The sequence below is a fragment of the Triturus cristatus genome, chromosome 2_1 (genome assembly GCF_964204655.1).
Source record: "Triturus cristatus chromosome 2_1, aTriCri1.1, whole genome shotgun sequence".
Classification (NCBI taxonomy): Eukaryota; Metazoa; Chordata; class Amphibia; order Caudata; family Salamandridae; genus Triturus; species Triturus cristatus.
The window spans coordinates 256429137-256453163 of record NC_140581.1 but is presented as its reverse complement, the minus strand read 5'-3'; the positions used below and the strand labels follow the sequence as shown (position 1 = coordinate 256453163).

The window sequence follows — 24027 nt, the reverse complement described above, 5'->3', positions numbered from 1 at the left end:
TCCTTTGCACCCCAGGACAGCATGGCCGTTGCTTGATGTGCTTGCTCACTGCAGTCTGAAGCCGGGTATGAAACGTTTTTTCCAGAGCAGCTTCTGGTACCCACTCAGCCCTGAATCCAAGGGCTGCAGCCTTGAATGAGTGCTGCAGCCTGGAGAGTAGGTGTTAGCATGATCTCAGGAGCGCATGGCCAGAGCAGGTCTGAGAGAGCTAAGAAGAGCCCAGGGTAGCAGTGGACGTTATAAGGGCTTGACAAACAGACCATAGCTTTCATATAAACAGGACAACAAAGCACTGGAGATAGCGTTGTAACACTTTGCATCATCCATGGTCCTTTAAATCATTAAACACTAACGAGCTGCCAAGAAAAACATAACATGAGAATTTCAATAAAACAAATATCTCCAGTCTGGGTTTACAGTCAGGTGGGAATAGGGACACTGCCCTGCAAAGTGAGTTAAACAACCACTTCTAGGGGATAGGAAGGTTATAATGGAGGGGTGAGCTATACATTTTGGTATCAATGGTCCCATTTGGTGTTCAGCTTGCTCCTATCACTGTGAAAAATATCCTTCATGAACTTTACTTCTATTTCAAATCCAGCAGGCAGGAAGGAGAGATAATAAATGTAACAGATGTAGGGAATATAATTCAAACACTGTATATACCTCTTTTTCTTTAACAAACTCTTCCACCATTGAAAGCGCATGAGCTAATTTTTCTTCTGGTCCAGAATCACTGTCGATATACTGTTTTTTTCTGCTTGATTTTTTGGTCTCGCGCCAACTTTCTCTTGATGTACTACCATCCACAGATTCATTCAGATTTTCAGTGGAAACTGTATTTATATTATGCAACCTAAAAAAAAACCAGACATATAGTTGGTTGGCTGTCTCTTACCTACACACGTCTGATTTCAATAGAGAGATTAGGGCATTTGATGTTCATTAATAAATACAGACACATGAGGGGCACATGGCTTTCAGACTCCGAAACTTGGCATGGGAATTACTGTTGAAAATTTTAAGATGATCACTATACATTCTAAAGGTACCATATAATGAAAATAAGAAAGTGGCCCCATTGCGCGAAGGGCAGCCCTGTAGTGGTCATGCAATGTAACAGTTTGTGGAATATTTGTATACTTCATTCAGAGCCTAGATGCAGGAGGGTCATTCACAAATGACTTTAAATGATTTTACAGCACTCTCCTGAAGCATGCCAGTCTTTCTCTTGCTAACATGACACAGAATTTCAGAAAACCATCTGAGCACTCCCTAAGGATAGACAGGAACTGTAAAGTTTCATAGGTCCCCAGGAAATTCATTAGAGCTCTGGCCAACCTTCTATGGCTAATTCAAGCACTTCAAACATACTAGGTAAAGGTTTTGGCGGTAGCGTACTCCTGTGTCTACTCTCAAACAGCTAGCACATACAAGTTGGATACATTCGCATAGCGACTTCTGAGCTGCTTTTCTTTAAGGAACCTATACTCCTTAATTAGAGGATTCATTAGAGGACATTATGTTATTTAATAATGGAGAACCAATGAGGTGTGACTTTTCCAAAGTGAATTTGAGATTTGATATCCTTTCTTGTTGTGCAGTTCTTTTTAGGTCAAGGTTGTCATTCTGCTGTTTGCCAGAGCTGATTTCAGTACAACACTCAACATAACACACTGAGAGGGGCTTTGAGTGATTCCCTGCTAGCTATCAGGTGGTTTGGGTGCACCACCTTCATGTGCTTGGCTTGCCGAGTTGTCCGTCACGTTTTGAGATCACCCCACTGCATTTTGCATTTGAGATACCTTGCATAGGTCTGACTGGAAAGAGGATTACATGATTCTGCGGGTTTCAAAAGTAACCCACTGAAACATCTGATAGGCATGGACAGAGGGCGTGCCTTTAGGCAGCCAATCCTTGCCTGTTGATGGTTTTACTAGGACAGAACAAGCAGCAGCGCGCGTGAGGGGATCTTGTAGCGTGAAGTGAGCGGCAGTAGAAGGGTGACTGTGCTGAATGAAGACATGAAGAATGTATGCACCAGTGCTCTCAATTGCTTGACTTTTCCTACTCACAGGGTGTTCATATCACCTAATGACACTTTCCACTTTTTTAAGCACGTTTCCTTGATTGGTTTTACTCGAGTGCTTTCTATAAAGCATAACAGACGTCCTGTGTCTCTTTGTGGCTCTGGCATGCATCTGTCTGTGCAGAGTTGACAGTGCACAGCAGGCTGCTGGACTGAGAAAGGCAATACTTAATTCCATGGTGTCCAGGTGTGATGCATCGCAGCCTATTACAGCTCTCCTTCAGCACCGTTTTTTATAGCACACTGCCAGACAGTTGGTGTAGCTGTAGGAAGATATATATATAATTCTGTATAGATCATACTTCCACAGCCAATGTGCAATCCCGAGGGATAAAAGACTGTGAAGCATTGTGATAGGCCACCAAGCAATAGGAGACATTGAAGAAAACAATGACTTAAGCCAAGGCTACCCAGTGATTAAAGCCCAGTGAAGAGGGAAATAAAGTGATGGGTGGAATGCTTGAATTAATCTTGGCCACATCCCAGAGCATCGTTATTTTGTCCACCATGCCACCTGAGAAGCAAAGCATCACGTGCAAATAAGCCTTGGCTCTGCTCCATGGCAGCAGTCCAGCTTGAGCAGCCAGGCTAGGTGCCCTCTAAACAGGACGCAAGCACCCCCAGACAGCCTGTGGCCTAGTTACACCTGTCACTGAGGTCTAGCTTGAGTCATGTGGCACAGTGAGGAAAGCCAAAACGTATGGGTATGCCCAGATGTGGGTTCTTTAAAAAAAAAAAGAAAAATGTAACTAACCTTATTTCGCATTTCAATGGCGCCATGTGCCTAGTACATTTCACACTGAACAATAAAAATAGAGCACCCATTTCAGAAGACGTATGTTGCAGAGCATCAGGCACTCGATTCGAAGAGCCAAAAGCAAATCCAATAATGCAATGACACAATGTAGGGCATCCCAACTGAGCGAGGGCCAGTCAAGGCTGTCGCCTATTGTACGGGATATCAGCTGTGAGGTGTGTTGTAGTATGCGTTCATCCCATTAAGTGGCGCCATTCTCTGTCATGGCTTGAGAGGATGACTGCGGGCCCCTTCTTTGTAAATCCCAGTTCACCTGAGCCACACCTGTGTGTGTTTGTGTGTGTGTGTGTGTGTGTGTGTGTGTGTGTGTGTGTGTGTGTGTGTGTGTGTATATATATATATATATATATATATATATATATATAGAGGATCTACTTATTGTTAAATGCTAGTGCATATGTTCATGTATATAACATGTGTCACCCTGTTATGTGTGTGGGTGGAGGTGAATGTTATTATCCTATAATTTGGTTCTGAGACTTTTGCACATTCTTTCTATATCTCATTTTGCTGTTAATTATCCGTGATAGGGTGGCTCTAGGGCGGACAGGGCTCGTGTGGTGGCTAAAAGAGACATTGCTGCACACTGGACAGCTCCCAGAGCACCATCGCTGGCACTTTGGAGGCATGAGGTGGACTGGTGCACGCAACAAGAAAAACCTGTGTATGAAGCCAGGGGATGACCAGCTAAACATGATAAAATATGGGGTAAAGGCCCTGGGGCAACAGGTGTGGACGCTAATCCAGACTAAGAACACAACAATTATTATGCCTTTTATTCTTGTATACGCTAGATTGAATGCTATTATGGGCTTACTGCTACTTATGCTTGTCACGAAATGGAGTGTTTTGTGGCCTGATGATGTGACTTGTTGTTGCCTTTAGAAAACGATAAAAACTTGTTTATCAAAAAAATATATGCGTCTGTGATATTACTTTACTACATGGACCTTTTAGATAGTCATAAGAACTAACAATCATGCATGTAATGTGGATGTTTATTAGAGACAATTGACTATATTATAAAATAAATAAAAATCCATTAAAAATATCCTTGAAACTGGGTATTAACAGCTGATTCAATTATCTTATATAGAAAGATATCTGACATAACCATATTGGAAGAGTCAGATAAAATAGGTTTGTGGTAATCACTCAGCTTCTGTTCAGACTGAGGACTTCACCTGTTTACATAGATTACCAACAAAGAGACATTTTGACAGCGATAGACTTACAGAGAGAAACCTAGTTTACATCATGAACAGTCACATCTAGTATTATTAATTTATTGGCCATTTCTTCGTAACATTATAGTCATTGAGAGTTGATGCATTATTTAGGGACAACCCCAACCCATGACTGCATCCTCAAATATAATCAAACGATTTGCAACGCCAAACTCCTGACACTAAAAGAAGAGAGAGAATGTAAACAGGAAGAAACATTCAACTGCATACTGAAAAAAAGATGAAAAACAAATTTAGGTGATTAACATCTGGGGAGTAAGATCTTTAGCAATCAGTAACTGATACAAAGGGTAACTAGAAATTATTTTAGAAAAAGCGAACTCATCTTGAACTGATACTGTTCAACTCATCTATCAAAAATGTCAAGGTACACTTTCTTAATCCAAACTGCAATTTCCTTTCAAACACTGAATGCCACATGAAAGAGAGCATGCATATAAATGTGCAAGGACATAGATAAAAAAACGCAGACATTCAGTTGATATTTATCCAACCCCACAATGTATAGCTGGCTGAAAACTTACAGGGTCTGCGAGTCTGCTTCTAAGTTCATTGTCTCCGTGGGGATATAAATTGGATGAGCCTGCATCTTTCCCCTAATAAGAAGAGAAAAAAATACATCTTAGAAATATAAATACTTTTTATAATCTAGTTGAAGAGATTGAAGAAGTCTGAAAGATTACAAAAGTACCAATGAGAAGTTAAGTTACACTAGGTGAAGTTGTAGATTATAGTCAATAGTTAGTAGGTAAGTTGTGGCAGTAGTGGGACCAGGAAGAGGTAGTGTAATAGGGGATGGGGAGAATGCTGGGATGATGTAGGTTGGTAGTTGCCCCCTTTTTTATTAGCAATTGACTGGTGGAGCCTCCTGGAGGAAGAAGCTTCCAACCTCTGGGTGACCTATGGACTATGTGGCCCATCTAGAGCTGGGGAAGAGCATCCCCAGGAACATGGAGCTTCCACAAATTAATGAGTTAAACTACAGTCTATGAGGTTCGCAGGTAACTGAACAGACAATGCGGTCTACTCTACTTAGAAGCAGCAAAGGTGCAATCAACAGGAAGAAGCAGCTTCCAGACCCAGAAGTATTGACTGTGATTCCATAGACCATATGGAAATTATTTAAGAATTTTCAGGTTCACCGGGGGGAGGGGATAGTGAAACCAATGTAGATGACACTGCAGACCTGATAAATAAATGGAGTAAATCACAACAAAGTTGAGTCAATCTAAGTATGTGCAAGCTGCTAAGAAGGGGATGGACTTCCTCGCCTTATTTTGAAATACCTTTCTGCAAGAATTACCATGGTCCGGTGGGTCAGATCACGTGATCTGTCTGTGCGATTCTCAGGCACTGGGATACCAGAGCAAGGGTCATGAAGTCAGATGGATGATTCCTCAAGGTATTTTTAGAGCAATAATCTGTGACCACCGCCTGGTACAAGAGTACAGGTGGTGAGATGAGTTATTGGAGTATGAGTGAAAATGTGAGGCTGTCATCAAGTGACGAGTTATCGAGTTTGTTAAAAATGAGTGTTCAGTTCCTATTAAAAGTTAATAAAGGAGTATCAACTCTTACCTGGTTCCGGAGATGTACCAGATTAGGGATCCAAGTAACTGGAAAGATCTGAAAATGTTATGATGTAGAGGAGTGGGGTTTGGTACAGCTAATATGTATTTAAAGCTACTCACATGAACCCGTCTGCTATCAGTGTGGGCTACAATCCTGTGGGTTGATAGGATAAAGGCTGAGGGGGAAACTAATCTCCTGGACCAGAAAATGTATGGTTCTCCCCAGTGGGTAGGTTTATAAATCAGGTGAACAGCTTGAACCATGTGGAAGGTTAGCATGTTTCTGCCCTTCTAAATGCACTCAAACGAGATGTCATGGGCATTCTTTAGGACCCTGCCCTCTCTACTGGAAAACCACAACATTTGTGAAGTAAAGATGAACATAATGTGGTAATATTGAACCAGCGGATTCTAAGACAAAACAGTATCCACAGTCTGGAAAACCCAAAATGGGGTTGAGCATGCCTCAACACTTCTCTCTGAGGAGGTGTGAGGGGCCTGGCAATTTTGGGTTGCCCATATCATTTGAGAACAAGGGGAGACATGCATGCACATCAATATGAAGCACATACTTGCCCTTTCACAACGATCATTGAATGCAGTAAGCAAACCAGATGTATCATGTGTAATACTGTACCAGATAAAAATCTCATGTCTATTCCAGACACGGAGGCCCAATAGCATATGACACCTCATGACCAACCTCATTAACCTGTCAGCCTGTTGTATGCCACTTGAAGGACTGGCTGGATAAGAAATTCCCTCACTGTGCTTAGACACCTGAAGTGACACACACAAAAAAGGTTTCTCCAGTATGGGCAGTGGTGAGATTTTCATCAACTGCATCCCCTCATACTTTCAAAAACATCTCAGCATTCCCTTAACTACCCATATCTAGAAGGACGGGTTTCTCCTTCACCACAGGTACAATGGGGTTGTTGTGAGGCCTGCTGCTCTCTTCCCTTGCAGGCTGCATGGGGTTACTTTAGCCAGTCTCCGCTTGTGGCCTTAAGTTGCCATGGAGATCACAGGACTGAACTACTACGCCCCCTTTTCCCCTTTTCCCCTTGGTTCTTTTCTTCAAATGGACCTCTGCTGCCAGGCCATCTAGCCAATGCATCCAGGGTAAGGGAGAAGACATTAAGGGCAACTCGGTATGGTGACTTCATTGCTTTGGCCTGGAAGGGCATTGGAATAAAACTCTGGCCAAATGTACTTCCTCAGGATCCATCCTTGAACCTCTTGCCTTCTGCTTATCTCGTGTTCTATAAACAGAATGGAATCCTGACACAGAATCATTGATTTATGTCCCCTTTATTATGCTCCTGAATGCCAATTACACCAATGGTTTGTGTGAGACTATGTTGGGGGTCTACGGGCAAACAGGGGATACTAGGCCGCAACTCATTGCTGAGGACCGTATCTCGTGCTATTCATTAACAACACAGCTGTGAAGTGTGACGGACTGCCAGCGTGGGTCCATTCCCTCCATTGCAGGCATGCTGCAAACCCTTGAGATTCCAGACCACCTGTGCCCATCTCTGGACCTGCTTTGGGTGATAGTCTGGGGTTACCCGCTAGAGATGCTCCTGCATCTGCCTCTTCTTCTGCAGCTGGACTAAAAGCCTGAGACCAGCCAGCTCTGATTCCTGAAACGAGACAGCCCACCCATCCTGCCTCCCATTGCCTCCCATTATTACCACTTCTGTCTGAGATGAGCTATTGTCTTCTGGATACTGAATTGATCTGTGGGTCTGGCCTGCTCTCTTTTCAGGAGCCCTCAGTCTCTGATTCTTGGTAGAATACCTCTTGGTTGTGGAATGGGGAGTTTCTGGAAATTCACACTGTACAGCACCAGTCCTTGAATGGAGACATCATTCTGTGCATGATAAATACTCCAACTTGAAGTTGCTACAGAAGTACCAGTAAATGATAAATCCCTCCATCTGCTGGATGTGCACTCTCTTGCCCACCGAGGTCTGGGGTGATTTGCCTTCGATCAGAGTGACCATCAGCAAAAAACAAATTACCCTTGATTTGTTCTAATATGGGCACCCTCAGCCTGAATGCACAGGCACCTAACCTGAGTCCCCCAAGACATAATCCGAAAAGCTATTATTTAGTTGACACTATACATCTTGCCTTTTCTAACAGTGGACCATTTGGTGCACATCAAAAATCAAGTGACTGGAGCATCTTTGTGAGACAAAGCGAAGTGTGAGACTGTGGTTGAGGCTAGCTACATCTCACCACGCCACCCCCCTTTAAACGCAATTTCCCCACTGACATGCTGTTTCATAAGGAGTACCTGATGGCAAGAAGTCTTATTCCTCACCACGACGAGATTGGGCTTTGTTATGCAGGTTATGTAGTCCATGGCATCAGATACTTCGCAAACATTCTTTTCAACAATTGTGGTGACTTAGTCCGGTATCTGAAGCAAACTTATTGTTCTCTATTTTATTTCCCAACTATGGTGTAGTGCATACTATGATACAAACTAGACACAATGCCCAAATAATAGAAAAAACAGCAAATGGTACTGTCATTCCTTAAACCTGATAGATGGCAGACACCGAGAAAACAATGCTTTTGCAGAACAGGAAAGCCCTGCGTTATGTCCTCCTGGCCAAAGAGAGGGTTTGTGCTATATTAGTGTTAGAATGTTGCACCTCATCTCCAAACACCTTTCTCAGTATTCATGAACAGATGGATGACAATAAAATTGGCGTAAAGAAATTGCACAAAATTAAAAGTGGCTTAGACATAAACAGAAGTGACAATTGGTCTTGGATATCTGGAATATTTTGGATATGGGGAATGACAATTTTTGAAATAGTAAAAGCAGTTACTGTTGTCATATTAACCTTTATGTTCCAATTAAACTGAGCCTATGCATCATCCAATCTGCTTGAAAAAGTAAAGGTTTTTCCCATGCTTATCTGCTTTATAAAACATTATTGGTGATGATGAAGAATTTAGCAATAAAGATTTCAAAACTGAAGTAATCAGGCTACATGCTATAGAGTGGTTGTTAGAAATGGGCGTTTCTAGTTGGCAATGGTTTGCCTTTGTCCAAGTAGGGATCTTTCTTTCTAGTCCGGGTAAGGGGGATACACTTCTAAAATAACCCCTGCTCACCCCTTTGGTAGCTTGGCATGAGCAGACAGGCTTATCTCATAGGCAGTGTGTAAAGCATGTGTGCACACATACAGTAATACAGTGAAAACACTGCAAATGCACACCACACCAGTTTAGAAAAATAAGTAATCTTTATCGAAAACAAACAAGACCAAAACGACAAAAATCCACAATACAGTAATCAAAATATGACTTTTAAAAGGTAGAACCAGTTCTGTCCATAGCAAATTATAGAACCGACACTTTCAACACAAAGTACCTTGGATGTGTCAAAATCATAAACAAAAACAGCCGTAGGGAAGGTGATGTGTCGGTTCCTTATGCGCAAGGAAGGTGATGCGTCGGTTCCTTACTCCAGAAAGTGATGCGTCGATTCCTTATTGAAGGGGAGGTGATGTGTCGGTTTCTTACTGTGCGGGGAGGAGATGCGTTGGTTTCTTACTGCAGCCACAGCGTTGATGTAGACTTGGCGCCCCGGTGCGATGCGTGAGAATCGGGAATGCATCGGTTCTTGATGCGGCGGCGGCGGCAACGGCGCTGTGTTGGTTTTTCCAAAGCAAAACCAACGAAGTGTTGAACATTGCAAGCACCCACCCCAGTCAACTGATCTGGGTTTAATCCATCATCATTCTTTAGCTTACTCCGCCACCCCAGTTCAGACATGGCCATATGCAAATCAGTCTGACCCTGTGCCTCATGGGAACAGTCCAGCCTGAACTGCCAAGCCATGTCTTCCCTGGACCGGTAACAAGCATCCTGGGACCGGTTTCTTGCTAATCAGCCGTCATCAGCCAGGCTAGCCTGAATCCAGTGGCAGAGTGAGCAAGGGACCCACGTCTGGGCATACCCTGCCAACTTAGGGCGAACAAAGCAAAACCATAGGGGATGATGGACGGAGTGCTGAACATTGCAAGCACTCACCCCCAGTCAACTGATCTGGGTTTAATCCATCATCATTATTTAGCTCACTCCGCCACCCCAGTTCAGACATGGCCATATGCAAATCAGTCTGACCCTGTACCTCATGGGAACAGTCCAGCCCGAACTGCCAAGCCATGTCTTCCCTGGACCGGAAACAAGCATCCTGGGGCCGGTTTCTGGCTAATCAGTCGTCATCAGCCAGGCTAGCTTGAATGCAGTGGCAAAGTGAGCAAGGGGCCCACGTCTGGGCATACCCTGCCAACTTAGGGCGAACAAAGCAAAACCAAAGGGGATGATGGACGGAGTGTTGAACATTGCAAGCACTCACCCCAAGACAACTGATCTGAGTTTAATCCATCATCATTCTTTAGCTCATTCTGCCACCCCAGTTCAGAAATGCAAATCAGTCTGACCCTGTGCCTCATGGGAACAGTCCAGCTCAAACTGCCAAGCCATGTCTTCCCTGGACCGGAAACAAGCATCCTGGGACCGGTTTCTGGCTAATCAGCCGTCATCAGCCAGGCAGGTTTTTCCAGCCTCTGCCCCACGATGCATTGGTTCTTGCAGCCGCACAGGAGGGCCTGCGTTGGAATCGGTGCAGTGATCTCAGACTTCGGGGATTGGCGATTTCTCCCACCCCGGGCAGGCGCTGTGTCGGTTTCTTATGCGATGCATCGGAGACAGGTGCGGATGCGTTGAGCTTCTCTTCATTGCGTTACTTTTCCAAGTCCCCAACAGCAGGAACAACCTCCAGAGGCCCAGAACAGCAACAGCCACCTCTTGGCAGGTCAGAATTCCCAGGAAGGAAGTTCAGGGGAGCTGGGGGTGAAGTCTTTGTATCCCTGAGACTTCAAAACAGGAGGCAAGCTCTACTGTAAACCCTTGGAGATCTTCCTCACGCAGGGAACACAGCACACAGCAAAGTCCTTGTCCTTTCCTTGGCAGAAACAGCTACTGCAGGCCCACAGCAAAGGGGCAGTATTTCTCCTTCAGTTTCTTCAGGTATTCTCCTTGGCAAAGGTTCCTCTTGAATTCCAGAAGTAATCTATGGGGTCTTTTCTATCCCTGAGACTTCCAACAGGAGGCAAGCTCTACTTCAAGCCCGTGGAGAAATCTCTAACAGCTGGATGATGAAAGTACAGTCTAGTCCTTTCCCTCCCCAAGACAGAAGCAACCACTGCAGGCCAACCCTAACAGCACATAGCACAGGGGCAGTAGTTCTCCTTCAGCTTTACCGGCTCTCCTTCTTGGCAGGTTCCTTAGTTCAGCAGTAGTCAAAGTCTGGAGTCTGAGCCCCACTTTTTATAGCACAAAATCATTTGTTCTCTGGTGGTAGAGAAGCTCTTTGCCCAGCCAATACCAATACCAATTCTGTCCTCTCTGGTGCAGCTTCCTGGCAGGAGGTGGAGACCGCATTGTCCAAGGCAGACCGGGCCCATTCAGGTGTGAAAAACATCTCCCCCCACTTTACTCTAAATGCAGCCCAAGTCTATTCAGCCTAGCCCTGACTCATTAAGGAAAGGCAGGACACATGTCAAACCGCCCTCTCCCCCGCCAGTGGCTGTCTGAGAGAATGCACATCCCCAGCCCTTGTCACTCCAAAGCCAGACAGTCAAACCACAAACCAGCAGAGACACACTGGATGGCTAAGCAAGAAAATACCCACTTTCTAAAAGTGGTATTTTCAAACAAACAATATAAAAATCATCTTTACTAAAAGATGCATTTTTATATTCTGAGTTCAGCCATACTAAACTCTAAATTTCTATCTTGTCCCAATGGAAAGTTATATTTATAAGATTTTATAAATAAACTTCCATTCTATCCTATGGGATACATAGTCTTCCAATAGTGAAAATCTAATTTGTTATGTTATGTTAATGGGTTTTTGTAGCGCGCACAGCTACTCCTGGGAGTGTCCGGGCGCGAGCCTGTGAGGATCCAAAAGAGGAGAAGAGTTAAAATAGGAAGGTTTTAAGCTGCTTTTTAAACTGATTAGTCTCTTTGATGGCCCGTAGAGAGACGGGGAGTGAGTTCCATGCCAACGCTGCCTTAACCGTAAAGGATCTGCCCCCCATTCTCTGAAGGCGCACCCGAGGAATCCTTGCAAGCAGCAGAGAAGATGATCTTAGAAGCCGGGTTGGTACATAAAAAGCAAAACGTTTCCTGAGATATAACGGACCACCAGCATATAAGGCGCGATGGGTTATCACCAAAGCCTTAAACTCCACGCGCTTCCTAACCGGGAGCCAATGAAGCGTGCGTAAATGATGAGCCATGCTTGACCTCAACGGGATGTTCAAAACCAAACGAGCTGCCGCATTCTGGACTACCTGCAGTTTTTAAAAAATATATTCAGGGAGGCCCAGATACAGCCCATTGGCATAATCCACCCGGGAGAGGATCAGCGCCCGCACTACTGATTCCTTAGCTGGTCTTGGCAGCAGAGGAAGAAACTTCTTAAGGGACTTTAGAATCCCAAAGCAGCTCCCCGTCAGTCTTTTAATCTGGGATGAAAAAGACAGCTGCTCATCGAACCAGACCCCTAAATCTTTTGCTGGGAGTCCTGAACACAGGGGTAGGGGAAAATCAGAAGGCCAGAGGGATTCCCGAAAGCAGGGGGGAAAGTTACCGTAAAGAAGGATCTCGGTCTTTTCCTCATTGCATTTAAGTTGAGCCGCCATAAGCCATTGAAAGACAGCTCTCAGGCAGTCCTGCACCTTTGTGGTGGAGAAGTCCGATTTACTTCAGGTAAACAAGAACTGGGTGTCGTCGGCATATGCCACAACCTTTGCGCCCCACGCCTCTGCTAGAAGAACCAGAGGGGTGACATAAATATTAAACAACAGGGGACTCAAAGAGGACCCCTGAGGAACACCCGTGGTAACTGTCTGCGGAAGAGATGAAAACGGCGGCAGCCAGACCTGTTGAGACCGTCCCTCTAAAAAAGACTCCAGCCACTTCAGGGCTCTGCCAGTGACACCTATATTGGCAAGTCGAGCCAAGAGCAGAGCATGAGGGACGGTGTCAAATGCTGCCGACAGGTCCAACATTATGAGGGCTGCCCTCCCGCCCGAGTCTAAGCACTCGCGAATAGCTTCCGAGACCTCTAACAAGGCAGATTCAGTACTGTAGGCAGCTCTGAAGCCCGACTGGGCAGGATGCAAGAGGCTGAAGCCATCGACAAAATCAGTAAGCTGTTTATTAACCGCTTTTTCACAGATTTTTGCGAGGCAGGGAAGTAGGGAGATAGGACGGTAATTCCCTGGAATTCCCGGGTCCAATGAGGGTTTTTTCAGCAATGGGAGGATTTTGGCTTCTTTCCACTCTAAGGGAACAACTGCCTCTTGAAGGGAGAGGTTAATAAGCACGTTAACCTCATTATTCACTACCTCAGCGGTAGAGGCCAGAAGTCTAGCTGAACAAGGATCCGCCGGTGACCCCGATTTCATAGATTTCAAAATTCTCAGGGTTTCCGATGGGTCGACAGAGGCAAAGGCAGAAAGCGTAGGGCCAGCACTAGGGGCCACATCCACATCCTGGTTCCGGCCAACAAATGACCTTTGTATGGTCCGTATTTTATCAATAAAAAAATGAGACAGTGTTTCACACCAGGTGGCAGAGGTCGGAAGTTTAGACGCCATAGCCTTAGGGGCCATGAATCTCTGAACGATAGAGAAGATTTTGCTTAAGTTATTATGGGCCGACTTAATCCGGTCAGCGTAATAAAGACTTTTAGCCTTTCTAATGGCCTGGTAGTACACCTTCTGAGCTTCTCTGAGGGATTTTTTTGCCGAGGCACAGAAATCAGCACGTCAACTGCGTTCCAGCTTTTTACATTGTTGTTTGAGCAGTCTGAGTTCAGTCGAGAACCAAGGTTTGGAGGGCATAGCCCTTACGCGATGGCGACAGGAGGGGGGGGAAAGAGTATCCACTGCCCGCTCTATCCAGACAGTAAAACAGGCCAATGCCCCGCTCAAATCAGCCGGGAGATCTGATTTTGAAGTCTCAAGGAGAGTGGAGAAAGCAACTGGATTAATTTTAGCAGTGGCAGGCCGCGCATTGACCTGACCCTCAACTACCTCACCTCCCAAAAGCCATGTGAAGCAGGAGAAAAAGTGATCTGACCAAGAAACAGGAAGAGGGCTCTCCATGTGGATGGGAAAGTTGGAGCAGATGGGATCTAAAATATGGCCACCACTATGGGTTGGGTGCTTAACCCATTGAGAGAGCTGGGCCAGATCTAAAGAATCCAGCAAAGACTGGGTATGAGCCAGATCAGTCTGATCGAGGTGAATATTGAAGTCGCCCAAGAGAAGATAGTGGGAAAAACGCAAGGCACGGGGAACAATGATTTCCTCCAAGCCATTGAGAAAAGGACCCGCAGGGCCGGGTGGTCTGTACACCAATGTCCCACCCATCGTGAAGTGGGCCGAAAAGACAATAGTGAAATCCCAAAATTCACCTAGTCCCAGTGTAATACTAGGCTCTTGGGAAACCTCCCACACATCTCTATACACAATGGCAACGCCACTCCCCCTACCAGTAGAACGATCCCCCCGAGAGATTAGATAGCCTGCTGGGACAGCCATTTGGACAATAGGATTAGAGAAAGTATTCAGCCAGGTCTCACTGATGAAAAGGAGATCCAACTGATGGTCCAAAACAAGATCAAAGATGTCCTGATAGTGTCGTACCAGCGACCTGCAATTAATCAGGCCGGCTTTAATAAGAGTACTCTCTTGAGTTTTCTGTGAGGGGGCGGACCCGACCTTTGATCTATCCAAACCAACGTCAAGATGAAAACTACATTCAAAACAACTAAGGCGCCGACCGCAGCCGACATCCCAGCAGGACGGAGCAGAGCAGCTAGTGGGTCTCAAGGAAAGCAATTCCCCCCGAGTATAACCAATGATGCCGCCCGCCACCCCTGGAGTCCGAACAGCATACCTGGCGCAAGGCGCTTTCGGGACGCTGACGGGCGCAGACGGGCTTGCCTTGTGCGCGCCTTCGGCGCGCAGGCGGCGCGCCCGCTGCGTGCGTCCGCTGCGCGTCCGAGCCTTGCCCATTAAGTAGGGAAGCGTGGACATGTGGAACGTGCGAGCGCTAGAGCGCTACACGCCGAAATACATGGCACAGGTAAAATGGCCGCAAACGCGGTAAAAACACCACACCAAAGATCGGGAAATAATGTGCCTGGCGATTTGAGTAAGAAAACCAAAGTAAAGGAGGCACAAATTAGATAAAATTGATTAGCAGCGTTTGTGACTAAATAAAATGATGTCTTCCACTCTAAAAAGCACAGATCCCCAACATCAGTGTAAACACATACACATAGTGCAAATTTCCCCCAGCAAGTGCAGAGCCCCAGATACAAAATATAAAACTTTAAAAATCAATTTAAGAGCTACGTAGCAAGTAAAATGAACCTTGCCAGTATTTCACTATCAGGACATGCCACACACATCAGGGCATGTCCTACCTTTCACATACACTGCACTCTGCCTACAGGGGTAACTTGGGCCTACCTGAGGGGTGACTCACATGTAAGAAAAGGGAAGGTTAGGACCGGACAAGTGGGTGCACTTGCCAGGTCAACATGGCAGTACCAAACTGCGCACAGACACTGCAGTGGAAGGTCTGAGTTACATTTATAGGCTGCTCAAGTGGGTGGCACAATCACTGCTGCAGGCCCACTAGCACTATTTGATTTACAGGCCTGAGCACATACAGTGCACTGTACGAGAGACTTACCAGTAAATCATATATGCCAATCATAGAATCACCAATCCATAAATACAATTTACAGGGAGAGCATATGCACTTTGGCACTAATCAGCAGTGGTAAAGTGCCCAGGGTCATAAATCAACAAAAACAGGGTCCAAAACAGGAGGCCAAAAAACAAAAGGTTTGGGGATAAACCCGCTGGAAAATAGTTGGTGTGCGTTTTCACCTTATGGTGAAATAGGCGGGACTGAGAGCATATCTTTTTACATATATGTGTACCCAGCTGTCTTTAATAACATTTGTGAATTTGTTTTGACATATGTTTATTGTACCACCAGAGTCTTATGCCCGGTTGCACATTAACACACATTTTAAATGTTCTGCCATTTTGTTATCCTGTGTTGTACGTTACACATGTTTCCTGACTTTCCAAATAAGCGTACCTTCGCCCCGAAGTTGGCATAACCAAGCAAGAAACTGCAGAGTTAGCAAAGTCAGCTTTTTAATTAGCTTAATGTATCTTTGTTCAAGGTCTTAGCACATTCTTCCTACAAGAAGAACTAGGCACCTGCTCATTAGTGTCTATCTGAGACTTCTATTTGAATACAAGTTCTGCCTGCAGCTAGTTGTATTGACAAAATGTGCATACATGTAGAGTGGAAGTGTATAGATTTAAGCATTATGAGCTCCAACTGGTCAATTTGAATTGCAATCTGCACTTAGAGTATTTTTGTTGAGTGCTGGCTATTTTTGCATTAAATATGCATTAGACTTCTATGAACTTTCCCAAGCGTATGCTTCCTTTCACAAAAATCAGTGCTGTGCCAGAGAAAATTGAGAAAGACAGTGAGCCTCTTTCTGACTTCTTGTATAGTGACATCAGGGATGGGTATGTGGAAGGGCTACAGCTGGCCCCTGAGTTGGCACATGAACAACAGAGAGAATGTAGAGCAGTTTTGGGTCGGTTTTTCCACCATTTCTCACTAACTCTTGGCTTGACACCCACCTGTGTCCATGAGCTTGACACAGGAGATAGTATTTTTAAAATTAAGACTTATTGCATGTCTCACAGAGTCCAGTGATACTTTAAGGCCGAAGTGGCCAGATGTTGGACTTGGGGGTGATTGCGCATTCGGGGAGCCCTTGGGCCTTCCCAGTTGTGTTGGTGCCCAAGCACGGTTCTAATGACTTGCACTTTTATGTAGACTGCTATGGCCTCAACAAAGTCACTAAAACATTTGCTTATCTGGACCCCAGAGCTGACAAGCTTGTGAACAGGCTGGCTGCTGCAAGGTACTTGAGTACCCTTGATCTAACCAGAGGATACTAGCAGGTAGTGTTAGCACCTAATGGCAATGAGAAGTCTGCATTTTCTACACTAGAGAGGTAACTCCAGTGTAATGCCCTTTGGGTTGAAAAATGCTCATGCCACTTTCCAGCACCTGGTGAACCATGTTCTTGCATAGCTGGATGCATTCTGTTTTTCCTACCTGAATTATATTGTGGTGTTTAACAATTCATGTGAGGACCACCTGAAACATATAGAATATGTGTTGGTCAAGATACAGGGGACAAAACTGACTAACTATCAAGGCAACAACGTACAGTGTGGGGCAGTCCACTGTAGTCTACCTTGTGCATCAGGTAAGGAGTATGAAGATTTGCTTGTTGTATGCAATGTTGTATGCAAAGATACAGTCTGCTCGAGTGGGATGTGCCCACTCCTCCGATGGAAGTGAAAGTCTTTTGAGGATGCACTCATTACTGGTACTACAGGAACTTTGTAGGTAATTATGTAACTGCAGTGGCCCCTTTGATAGCATTGAGATCCAAAAACAGCCAAAGAAGTTGATCTGAACTGATGGATGTCGAAGGGTATTTGAGGAACTGAAGAGAGCACTAAGCAATACCCCTGGGTGCAGTCAGCCGTTCATTGTACAGACAGATGTCTCCGACAAAGAAGTTGAAGCGGTACTGCTTAAACATGCTGAAAAAGGGTGAGGACATCCTGTGACCCTTACTACCCAGGGATCATAACTGATCAGAGATTGAGAATGAGTGCTTTTCCGTAGTGTGGACTTTGAGAATGTTCCACTTGAATCTATTTTTTACTAGGTTTGTGGTCCAAAGAGATAACAAACCACTCAAGTGGTTGATGGCACTGAAGGGTGAGAATCCCAAACTTGTGAAATTGTCAATTTAGTTGTAAGGCCTAAATTTCGCAGTGAAGCACAAGGCCAGAATGAAGCACTGGAATGAAGATGGATTTTTCCTTCAGTTTTACTGATATGATGACTCAATCTCTCCAACGATAGAGTAAGGTTCTTGGTAGTTTGATCAACGCGGGGGATCTATTGGGACGGGAATGTTCCCTGCATGGAGTACAGTCGTGACCCACTGCCCTGCATACCCGACTGCAAGTACCTGACATCATGGCTTTCAGGTGTTTGGCTCTAGCTTGACGCTAATCAACATCTAGACGAAGGGTGAGTGCATCCCTTGAGTCATGAGTGGTCCTGGACCTAAAGGGAGACACCAAGCAAACCCTCTGTAGTGCCAGAAGGGCTACTGTCCAAGTCATGAGTTCGGACATTTAGTGCAGAGGTGGCAGCAGACCATGTTGCAAGACAAGGCCTTTTTACCTATGCCATGTACATTGAAGTCTAGTAACCCATTTAGGTACAGTTTCACTGCTAATGGTGAACTTGAACTACTTGCGCCAAGATCTCATACACCTGGACGTATGCAACTGTAGTTTGGTATGCATTGCATGAATGCCTGAGTGAACCAGAATGACACAGGCCTTTTGGTTCAATTTTGGAAGCCCCGGGTCTATACATCTACATAAGATGGAAGTGAGTTTGCTTTGCCATAAAGTGTGACCCTATTTCTGACATTCCTTAGCTTAAAAGAAGGGAACTCAGCCAGTCATGTCGGGAAAGAGGAGGCAGACTTCCCCTTAAAATTCCATTAGCTCCTTTCTGATACAGAGGACTGCTGCTGTGTCTTCCTGAACCTGCCATTTGGTGGATGACAGAAGAGAGGGATGAGGCTGTAGTTTCTGTTTCAGGAGAGAACCCCTTTGTCTCTCTTTCTGATCACTATCAGACGTTGCTGTTGATAGTCAGGTGGAGAGTACTTACACCTCTGTGTGCCTCTCATGTGGGTGCTCTAACCTGGAGACGACCCTGCTGTGAACAGAATCACTCAAGACACAGGCGGAGGCTTGAGGACAGCCTAAGAAGAACATATGAAAAGGGAACGGACTCAAACCGGTTCTGCAAAGGCAGATAGAGAACCGAACCCACATTGTTGTCTGCTAACTCCATATAAAAGTAGGAGATACTGACCCACTTGTTGTTCGAGTTCCAAGTTCTCTCTGACCAAGAGAGTGCTCCATAAATTATCCAGATGACAACCAGGGCTGGGGTCTGCCTGACAGCCACTTCTCAGAGATGAGGGGACTTCACCTGGAGTCTGAATTGGAGGTAGAACTGCCTGATTTGTCCTCGGAACTGAAGTAACCTTGCCTGGGGGAGGAGAAAGGAGTGAGCAGACTGTGCAGCTGGAAGGGACTAGAAGCAGCTGTCCCTGGTGCAAGGGCCCATCAATTCAGACTCATTGGCTGAGGTCCAGTCCCCGAGATCCTTAGATTATCACAGTGCTTCTGAAGCGTTCCCAGCCGCCTTCACGTTTCATCCCTCCCATTGCTGCTGTGGCACTTGAGGACGTGTGCCTGACTGGTTAGCCCAACTGAAGCTGGGATCAGAATGTTCCCATCTTGATGACACCCTCTGTGTGACTGCAACCCCGAACAGCATGAATGAATGAATGAATGAATAGGACACTTATAGAGGGCATGGCTACCAGAGGCCTCCCAGCGCTAAGCAAGACACACCTAAACTGCGAATTTAACTGCTCATGAGAACAGAAAAGTCTTGAGAAACTTGCGAAAGATAAGATGATTGGACTCAAGACGAATCACATCAGGCAACTGATTCCAGCTTTTAGCAGCCATGACAGAAAAAAGATGGCCCCCACAACGAGCACGCTTGAATCTAGGGACAATAGCAAGATGTTTCGATTCGGATCTAAGAGGTCTTCTGGGGACGTACAGTGGGACAATTGATCGAAGGATCGGCGGAGAGCTAGCAACCAAAGATTTATGAGCAATACACAAAGCCTTGAATTGAATTCTTTTATCAACTGACAGCCAGTGAAGTCCCCTGATGAACGGTTTTGCGGATTCTCTGTTATTAGCCTGCATAAGAAGTCGTGCAGCACAATTTTGGACTGTTTGAAGCTTTTTTATAGTCGAACAGGAAGAGCCCAGATAAAGCACATTGGCATAATCAAGCCAAGATAAAATTAGTGCTTGAACCAGCAGCTTCCTGGCTGTAAAAGGCAAAAGGGGCAGGATAGTTCGAATCATTTTAAGAATGGCATAGCAAGAGCCAGCAACCCTAGACGCCTGAGTATTAAAACTCAGGTTGTGATCCAACCAGACTCCCAAGCTCTTCACTTGGTCCATAGGCACCGGCATGTCTCCCAAACATTTAGGCCAGAGAGTACCACTCTCCAGGCTGATCGATTTTCCCAGAAACATAAGTTCTGTTTTTGACGCATTCAGCTTAAGGAAAGAAGAATCCATCCATGCTGAAACCTTTTCCAGGCAGTCCGCAAAGATAAACTTATTATTATTTAACAGGTTAAGGGACACAATAAGCTGAGTATCGTCGGCGTATGTAATGATCTTAATCTCAAACGGCTCGACAATATCAGCCAGAGGACGCATGTACACGTTAAAAAGTGTGGGGCTAAGAGAAGAACCCTGCGGAACCCCAGGACACTGCCAACTCTGTGTGGCTCCTGCTGCATCAAAAGTGAAAACTGCAAACTTACTGTGCCTACCCAGGATTCTCCCCAGTAAGTGCCTAGCTTGGCACTGAGACGACTACACTGCTCTAGAGATCAAGGCCACAGCCTCAAGGCACTATTTGCTGAACTAGTGCTATGGAACCAGGGCGCTGAAGATGCCAGAGCCCGATTGAACTGCTGCAATTATTCTCTCAACTGCACCTAGAAGAAGAAAGTTGTCGCTAGAGTGCGCATCTGGAGAAGAGGACTTCTAAACCACCTCTGCCCCAGGACTCCCCAGAGCAACTGAAAATGCACTCACCAGAGAATTCAGCCTGACCGGCCCACGAAGCCCTTCAGCACAGAGACCGATGGAGCCCAGAAAAGAGACGACACCAGAAATCACCACTCCTCCCACCACCCACTGAAGTCTCACCATGAGCCTAGCCAACTCATCAGAACAGAACTGACACAAGCTGGTACTGAGCAGCATGGGCACTCCGCGCGCCTACGGGAGGCCTATCGCGACTCAAAGCCTAAAGGGAAAAGAACGGTGAGAGACTATGTGGGATTCTTAGCCTGCAACAGGACTATATGCTAAGAGAGGGGAGGGAGCACCTGCAAAACCCCAGCCCATGGAGTGGCGAGAGGAAAGGGGTAGTCCGAGTTGACTGCCTAGAATTCGCTCACTCTGAAGCACAAGCGACTCGTACGTACCAGAATAGCGGGTATGCACGTTGTTGTGTTGAGTGCTGAAGCTGTGTACTCCACATCCCTCCCTGAGAGCCCCGTGAGTGCTCGCCATCACCACCACTGAGAGTCAGGGGCTGAGATTGTTGTACTTTGCCCTGTTGGCTGTGCCATGGTAAGAAGGACCCTGGGACACTAGAGGCGAAGTACCCCATCTCCCATGGACAGAGGCGCAACTAGAGCCGAATTTCGGGGGGGGGGGGCTGAGCAAAAATTTCGGGGGGGGGGGGCTGAACTTTAACCCCTTCGACGCTTGTGACGGAACGGTTCCGTCATGCACGTCGGTTGGGCTGTGCTTATGACGGAACCGTTCCGTCATGGCCCCGCCCGCGCTCAGATCCTTCAGCACTGCGCGGGAATCCGCGCAGCGCTGAAGGGGTTAAGCAATAGGCAGAGTGGAGCTGCAGGGGCTCTTAGAAGGGGTGAAACAGCAAGGCCTCATTAACATGCAAATGGTATTTTAAAGACCTGTGAAGTGCTCGGGTGCGGCTGCTTTTTTGCCCGGGAAGGTGCCTCATCCCGGGCTGCCACACACCAGGGTGGGGGCTGAAGGCCTTTGAGTCCAATGGGTGTTGCGCGCCTGCCCATGGATGTGGCCCAGTAGCCCCTGCCTGCCCCGTGGCCCCCAAACCATGGCTGACTGGAGCTCAGTGGGTTGAGAGGCATGCATGTGAATGAGCGCAGGGGGGGCAGAACACTAGGAAAGAGAATCCCCTGCTCCTGGCATCGTTGGAGAGCAGCAGCAACACACTGTCTGTCGGCTCAGGTTGAATGACGTTTATTTACAAGCCCTTTGCGTCGCCAGTGCGTCACTTTTTCCTATATTAAAAGTGACGCACTGGCGGCGCAAGGGGCTAAGCCCCGATGTATCTATTAAGTTAACCTACGCAATGCAAACGTTCAGCCGTGGGCCCTTCGGTCTCCTCCTGACCTAACCTCACTTTTAAACTGCTGTCACGAAGATATCGGAGACGAAAAATACTTCTAAGCATGCGCGCGGGGCCGCGGGCAAATTTATTGCAAATAAGTAGACTCCGGTTCAACATTTCTCTCGTCACAGTAATGTCCTCGCGCCGCTTACCTTTAGGTAGATGGTGATATATGTCCGTGGGCATTTAGCGAACTCCGCCACCGCCTATTTCATTCCCACGATGCTTAGAAATATATGCATATCACATACGGGGCTCACGTAAGGCTCTTTCTTTCAAGCGTCCTCGTAGCCATGACGACCGTAGACCACGCCCTCCAGTGAGAGCCAAGTTTTTTTTTTTTTATACCCTCGTGGTTCCCTGGGGAGAAGCGCAGGCTTTCGTTATCTCCAAGCACATTTTACACGTTAAAATGCCCATCACTTCCTAACTGTCTGTGCTACTGGATTTCATGGAACAGTTACGCTTTAAGTGCCCCTCAGCTGAGACTGTATACATCAGCTGAAACATGCCTTTCCCTACCGCGTTTCACAGCTAAGCAACACAGTACAGACTGGGAAGTAAGAAGAAAATAGAATGAAATGTAAAACGAAAAGGAAACCGAGACCTCGAGACAAAGAGAATGTCAACGGAAGGGCGTTGAAGGGAGTAAATAATGACACCGGAAGGGCAACAGTTGAGCATTTTAATTAAGGGTGTGCAAAATTCGTGGAAGGCGCTTTTTGCATGATTGCATGTAATTACGCGAAATGCAGCACATTTACGATGTGCTATATTGTTGAGGAAAATGCGTCCTTCCGTCAATTTTTGGTTCAAGGAAACATTTAAACAACGCACTGCAAACAGGCGCTCGCATTCAATTGTTCGTGTGCATTTGTATTGATTATAATTTTACAGCAAATTGTGTATTTTGCGTACAGTTGGCGCCTAATTGCACGAGTTGGAGACATTTCAGGAATTTCGTCTAGCAATCATATTGTGAAATTTCTGTGATCATGCAAATTCTCCCGGCGTAACTTAGATTCCACCATGCCTAAAAAAGCTCACAAAGTCACCAAGTAACTGTATGTCGATTGAGAACTCTTAATCCCTTATTGACTAACACCAAGTTGCATTCTGGAACTTAAAATTTCTCTTTTAACTTTAAAAGTATGGGTAGAAAATATATAGCAAGCTAAGTGCTGTTGGTTAAAAAGCCAGCCACCTCTTTAATATAAAGGCAGGTTGTCCTCAACCCTCAAGTCGCTTGTTCCTTTCAGCATTTTCTATGAATGGCGGCTTGTGATCGCTGAAAGTGGTGTGGCATAGTCCTTACACCTAACTCCAACAAGTCTGTAAGGAGGACTCCTTGAGTTCTGTTCTTCCCCACAAACATTTGAAAAGTGTGCTACTAATAGTAGATTTTAAAGAACAATAGGGTCTGAAAGGGGCCTCAATAAATAGTCGGATACTTATCTAGTGTGTCAAGCCAATGAAGCCAGACGCTTGCTTCAAGCTGTCCTTATTTTTCAAAAGGTGCAGTGAGTGCTCCTCAAGCATATGCCAATAATGACCTCACTGGTGCTAGGGAGGGCATTCTGTTAAAGGCGGCTCCATATGCTATGGGGGTCTTCTTATGCCAACAATTACATACAATACACAAGAGCCAGAATTTTGCAATTGACGCAGCCTATATACCTTGGGAGATCCCTATACCTAAAATTACCTCTAGGATGTCCAGGTGGCATTTTTTCATGGTTTACTTCCACCCCACCCTCTACCCTCATAGTTATCCTCCCATATGCCGAAGGGTATCTCTTGTGTGCCATTGTCTGCATTTTGCCTAGGGTACCTTGGCATGCCAAAAATGACCTCCAGTATACCAGGGCGAGCAGCAAACTAGCAGGCATTACACACACACACTCTTCCTTTCTCTCACTCACTTACATTAAATCATGCATTGCTCACTGTAGGAAATTGGAGTACTGGTTGGGGGAG

At 45.9% G+C, this 24027-nt stretch overlaps 1 protein-coding gene across 1 annotated transcript in view; it reads right to left on the bottom strand.

The window, feature by feature from the left end:
- TTC23L (tetratricopeptide repeat domain 23 like) overlaps positions 1-22598 on the bottom strand; it is a 145718-nt gene extending 123120 nt beyond the window's left edge. Inside the window, exons 1-3 of the mRNA XM_085640707.1 lie at positions 22203-22598; positions 4678-4749; positions 667-856 (exon numbers count right to left, since the gene is read on the bottom strand). Of these exons, the coding sequence (XP_085496833.1) occupies positions 667-856; positions 4678-4742 (255 nt within the window). The 5' untranslated portion in view covers positions 4743-4749; positions 22203-22598. The remainder of the gene's footprint in view (positions 1-666; positions 857-4677; positions 4750-22202) is intronic.
- Positions 22599-24027: the final 1429 nt, after the last annotated feature.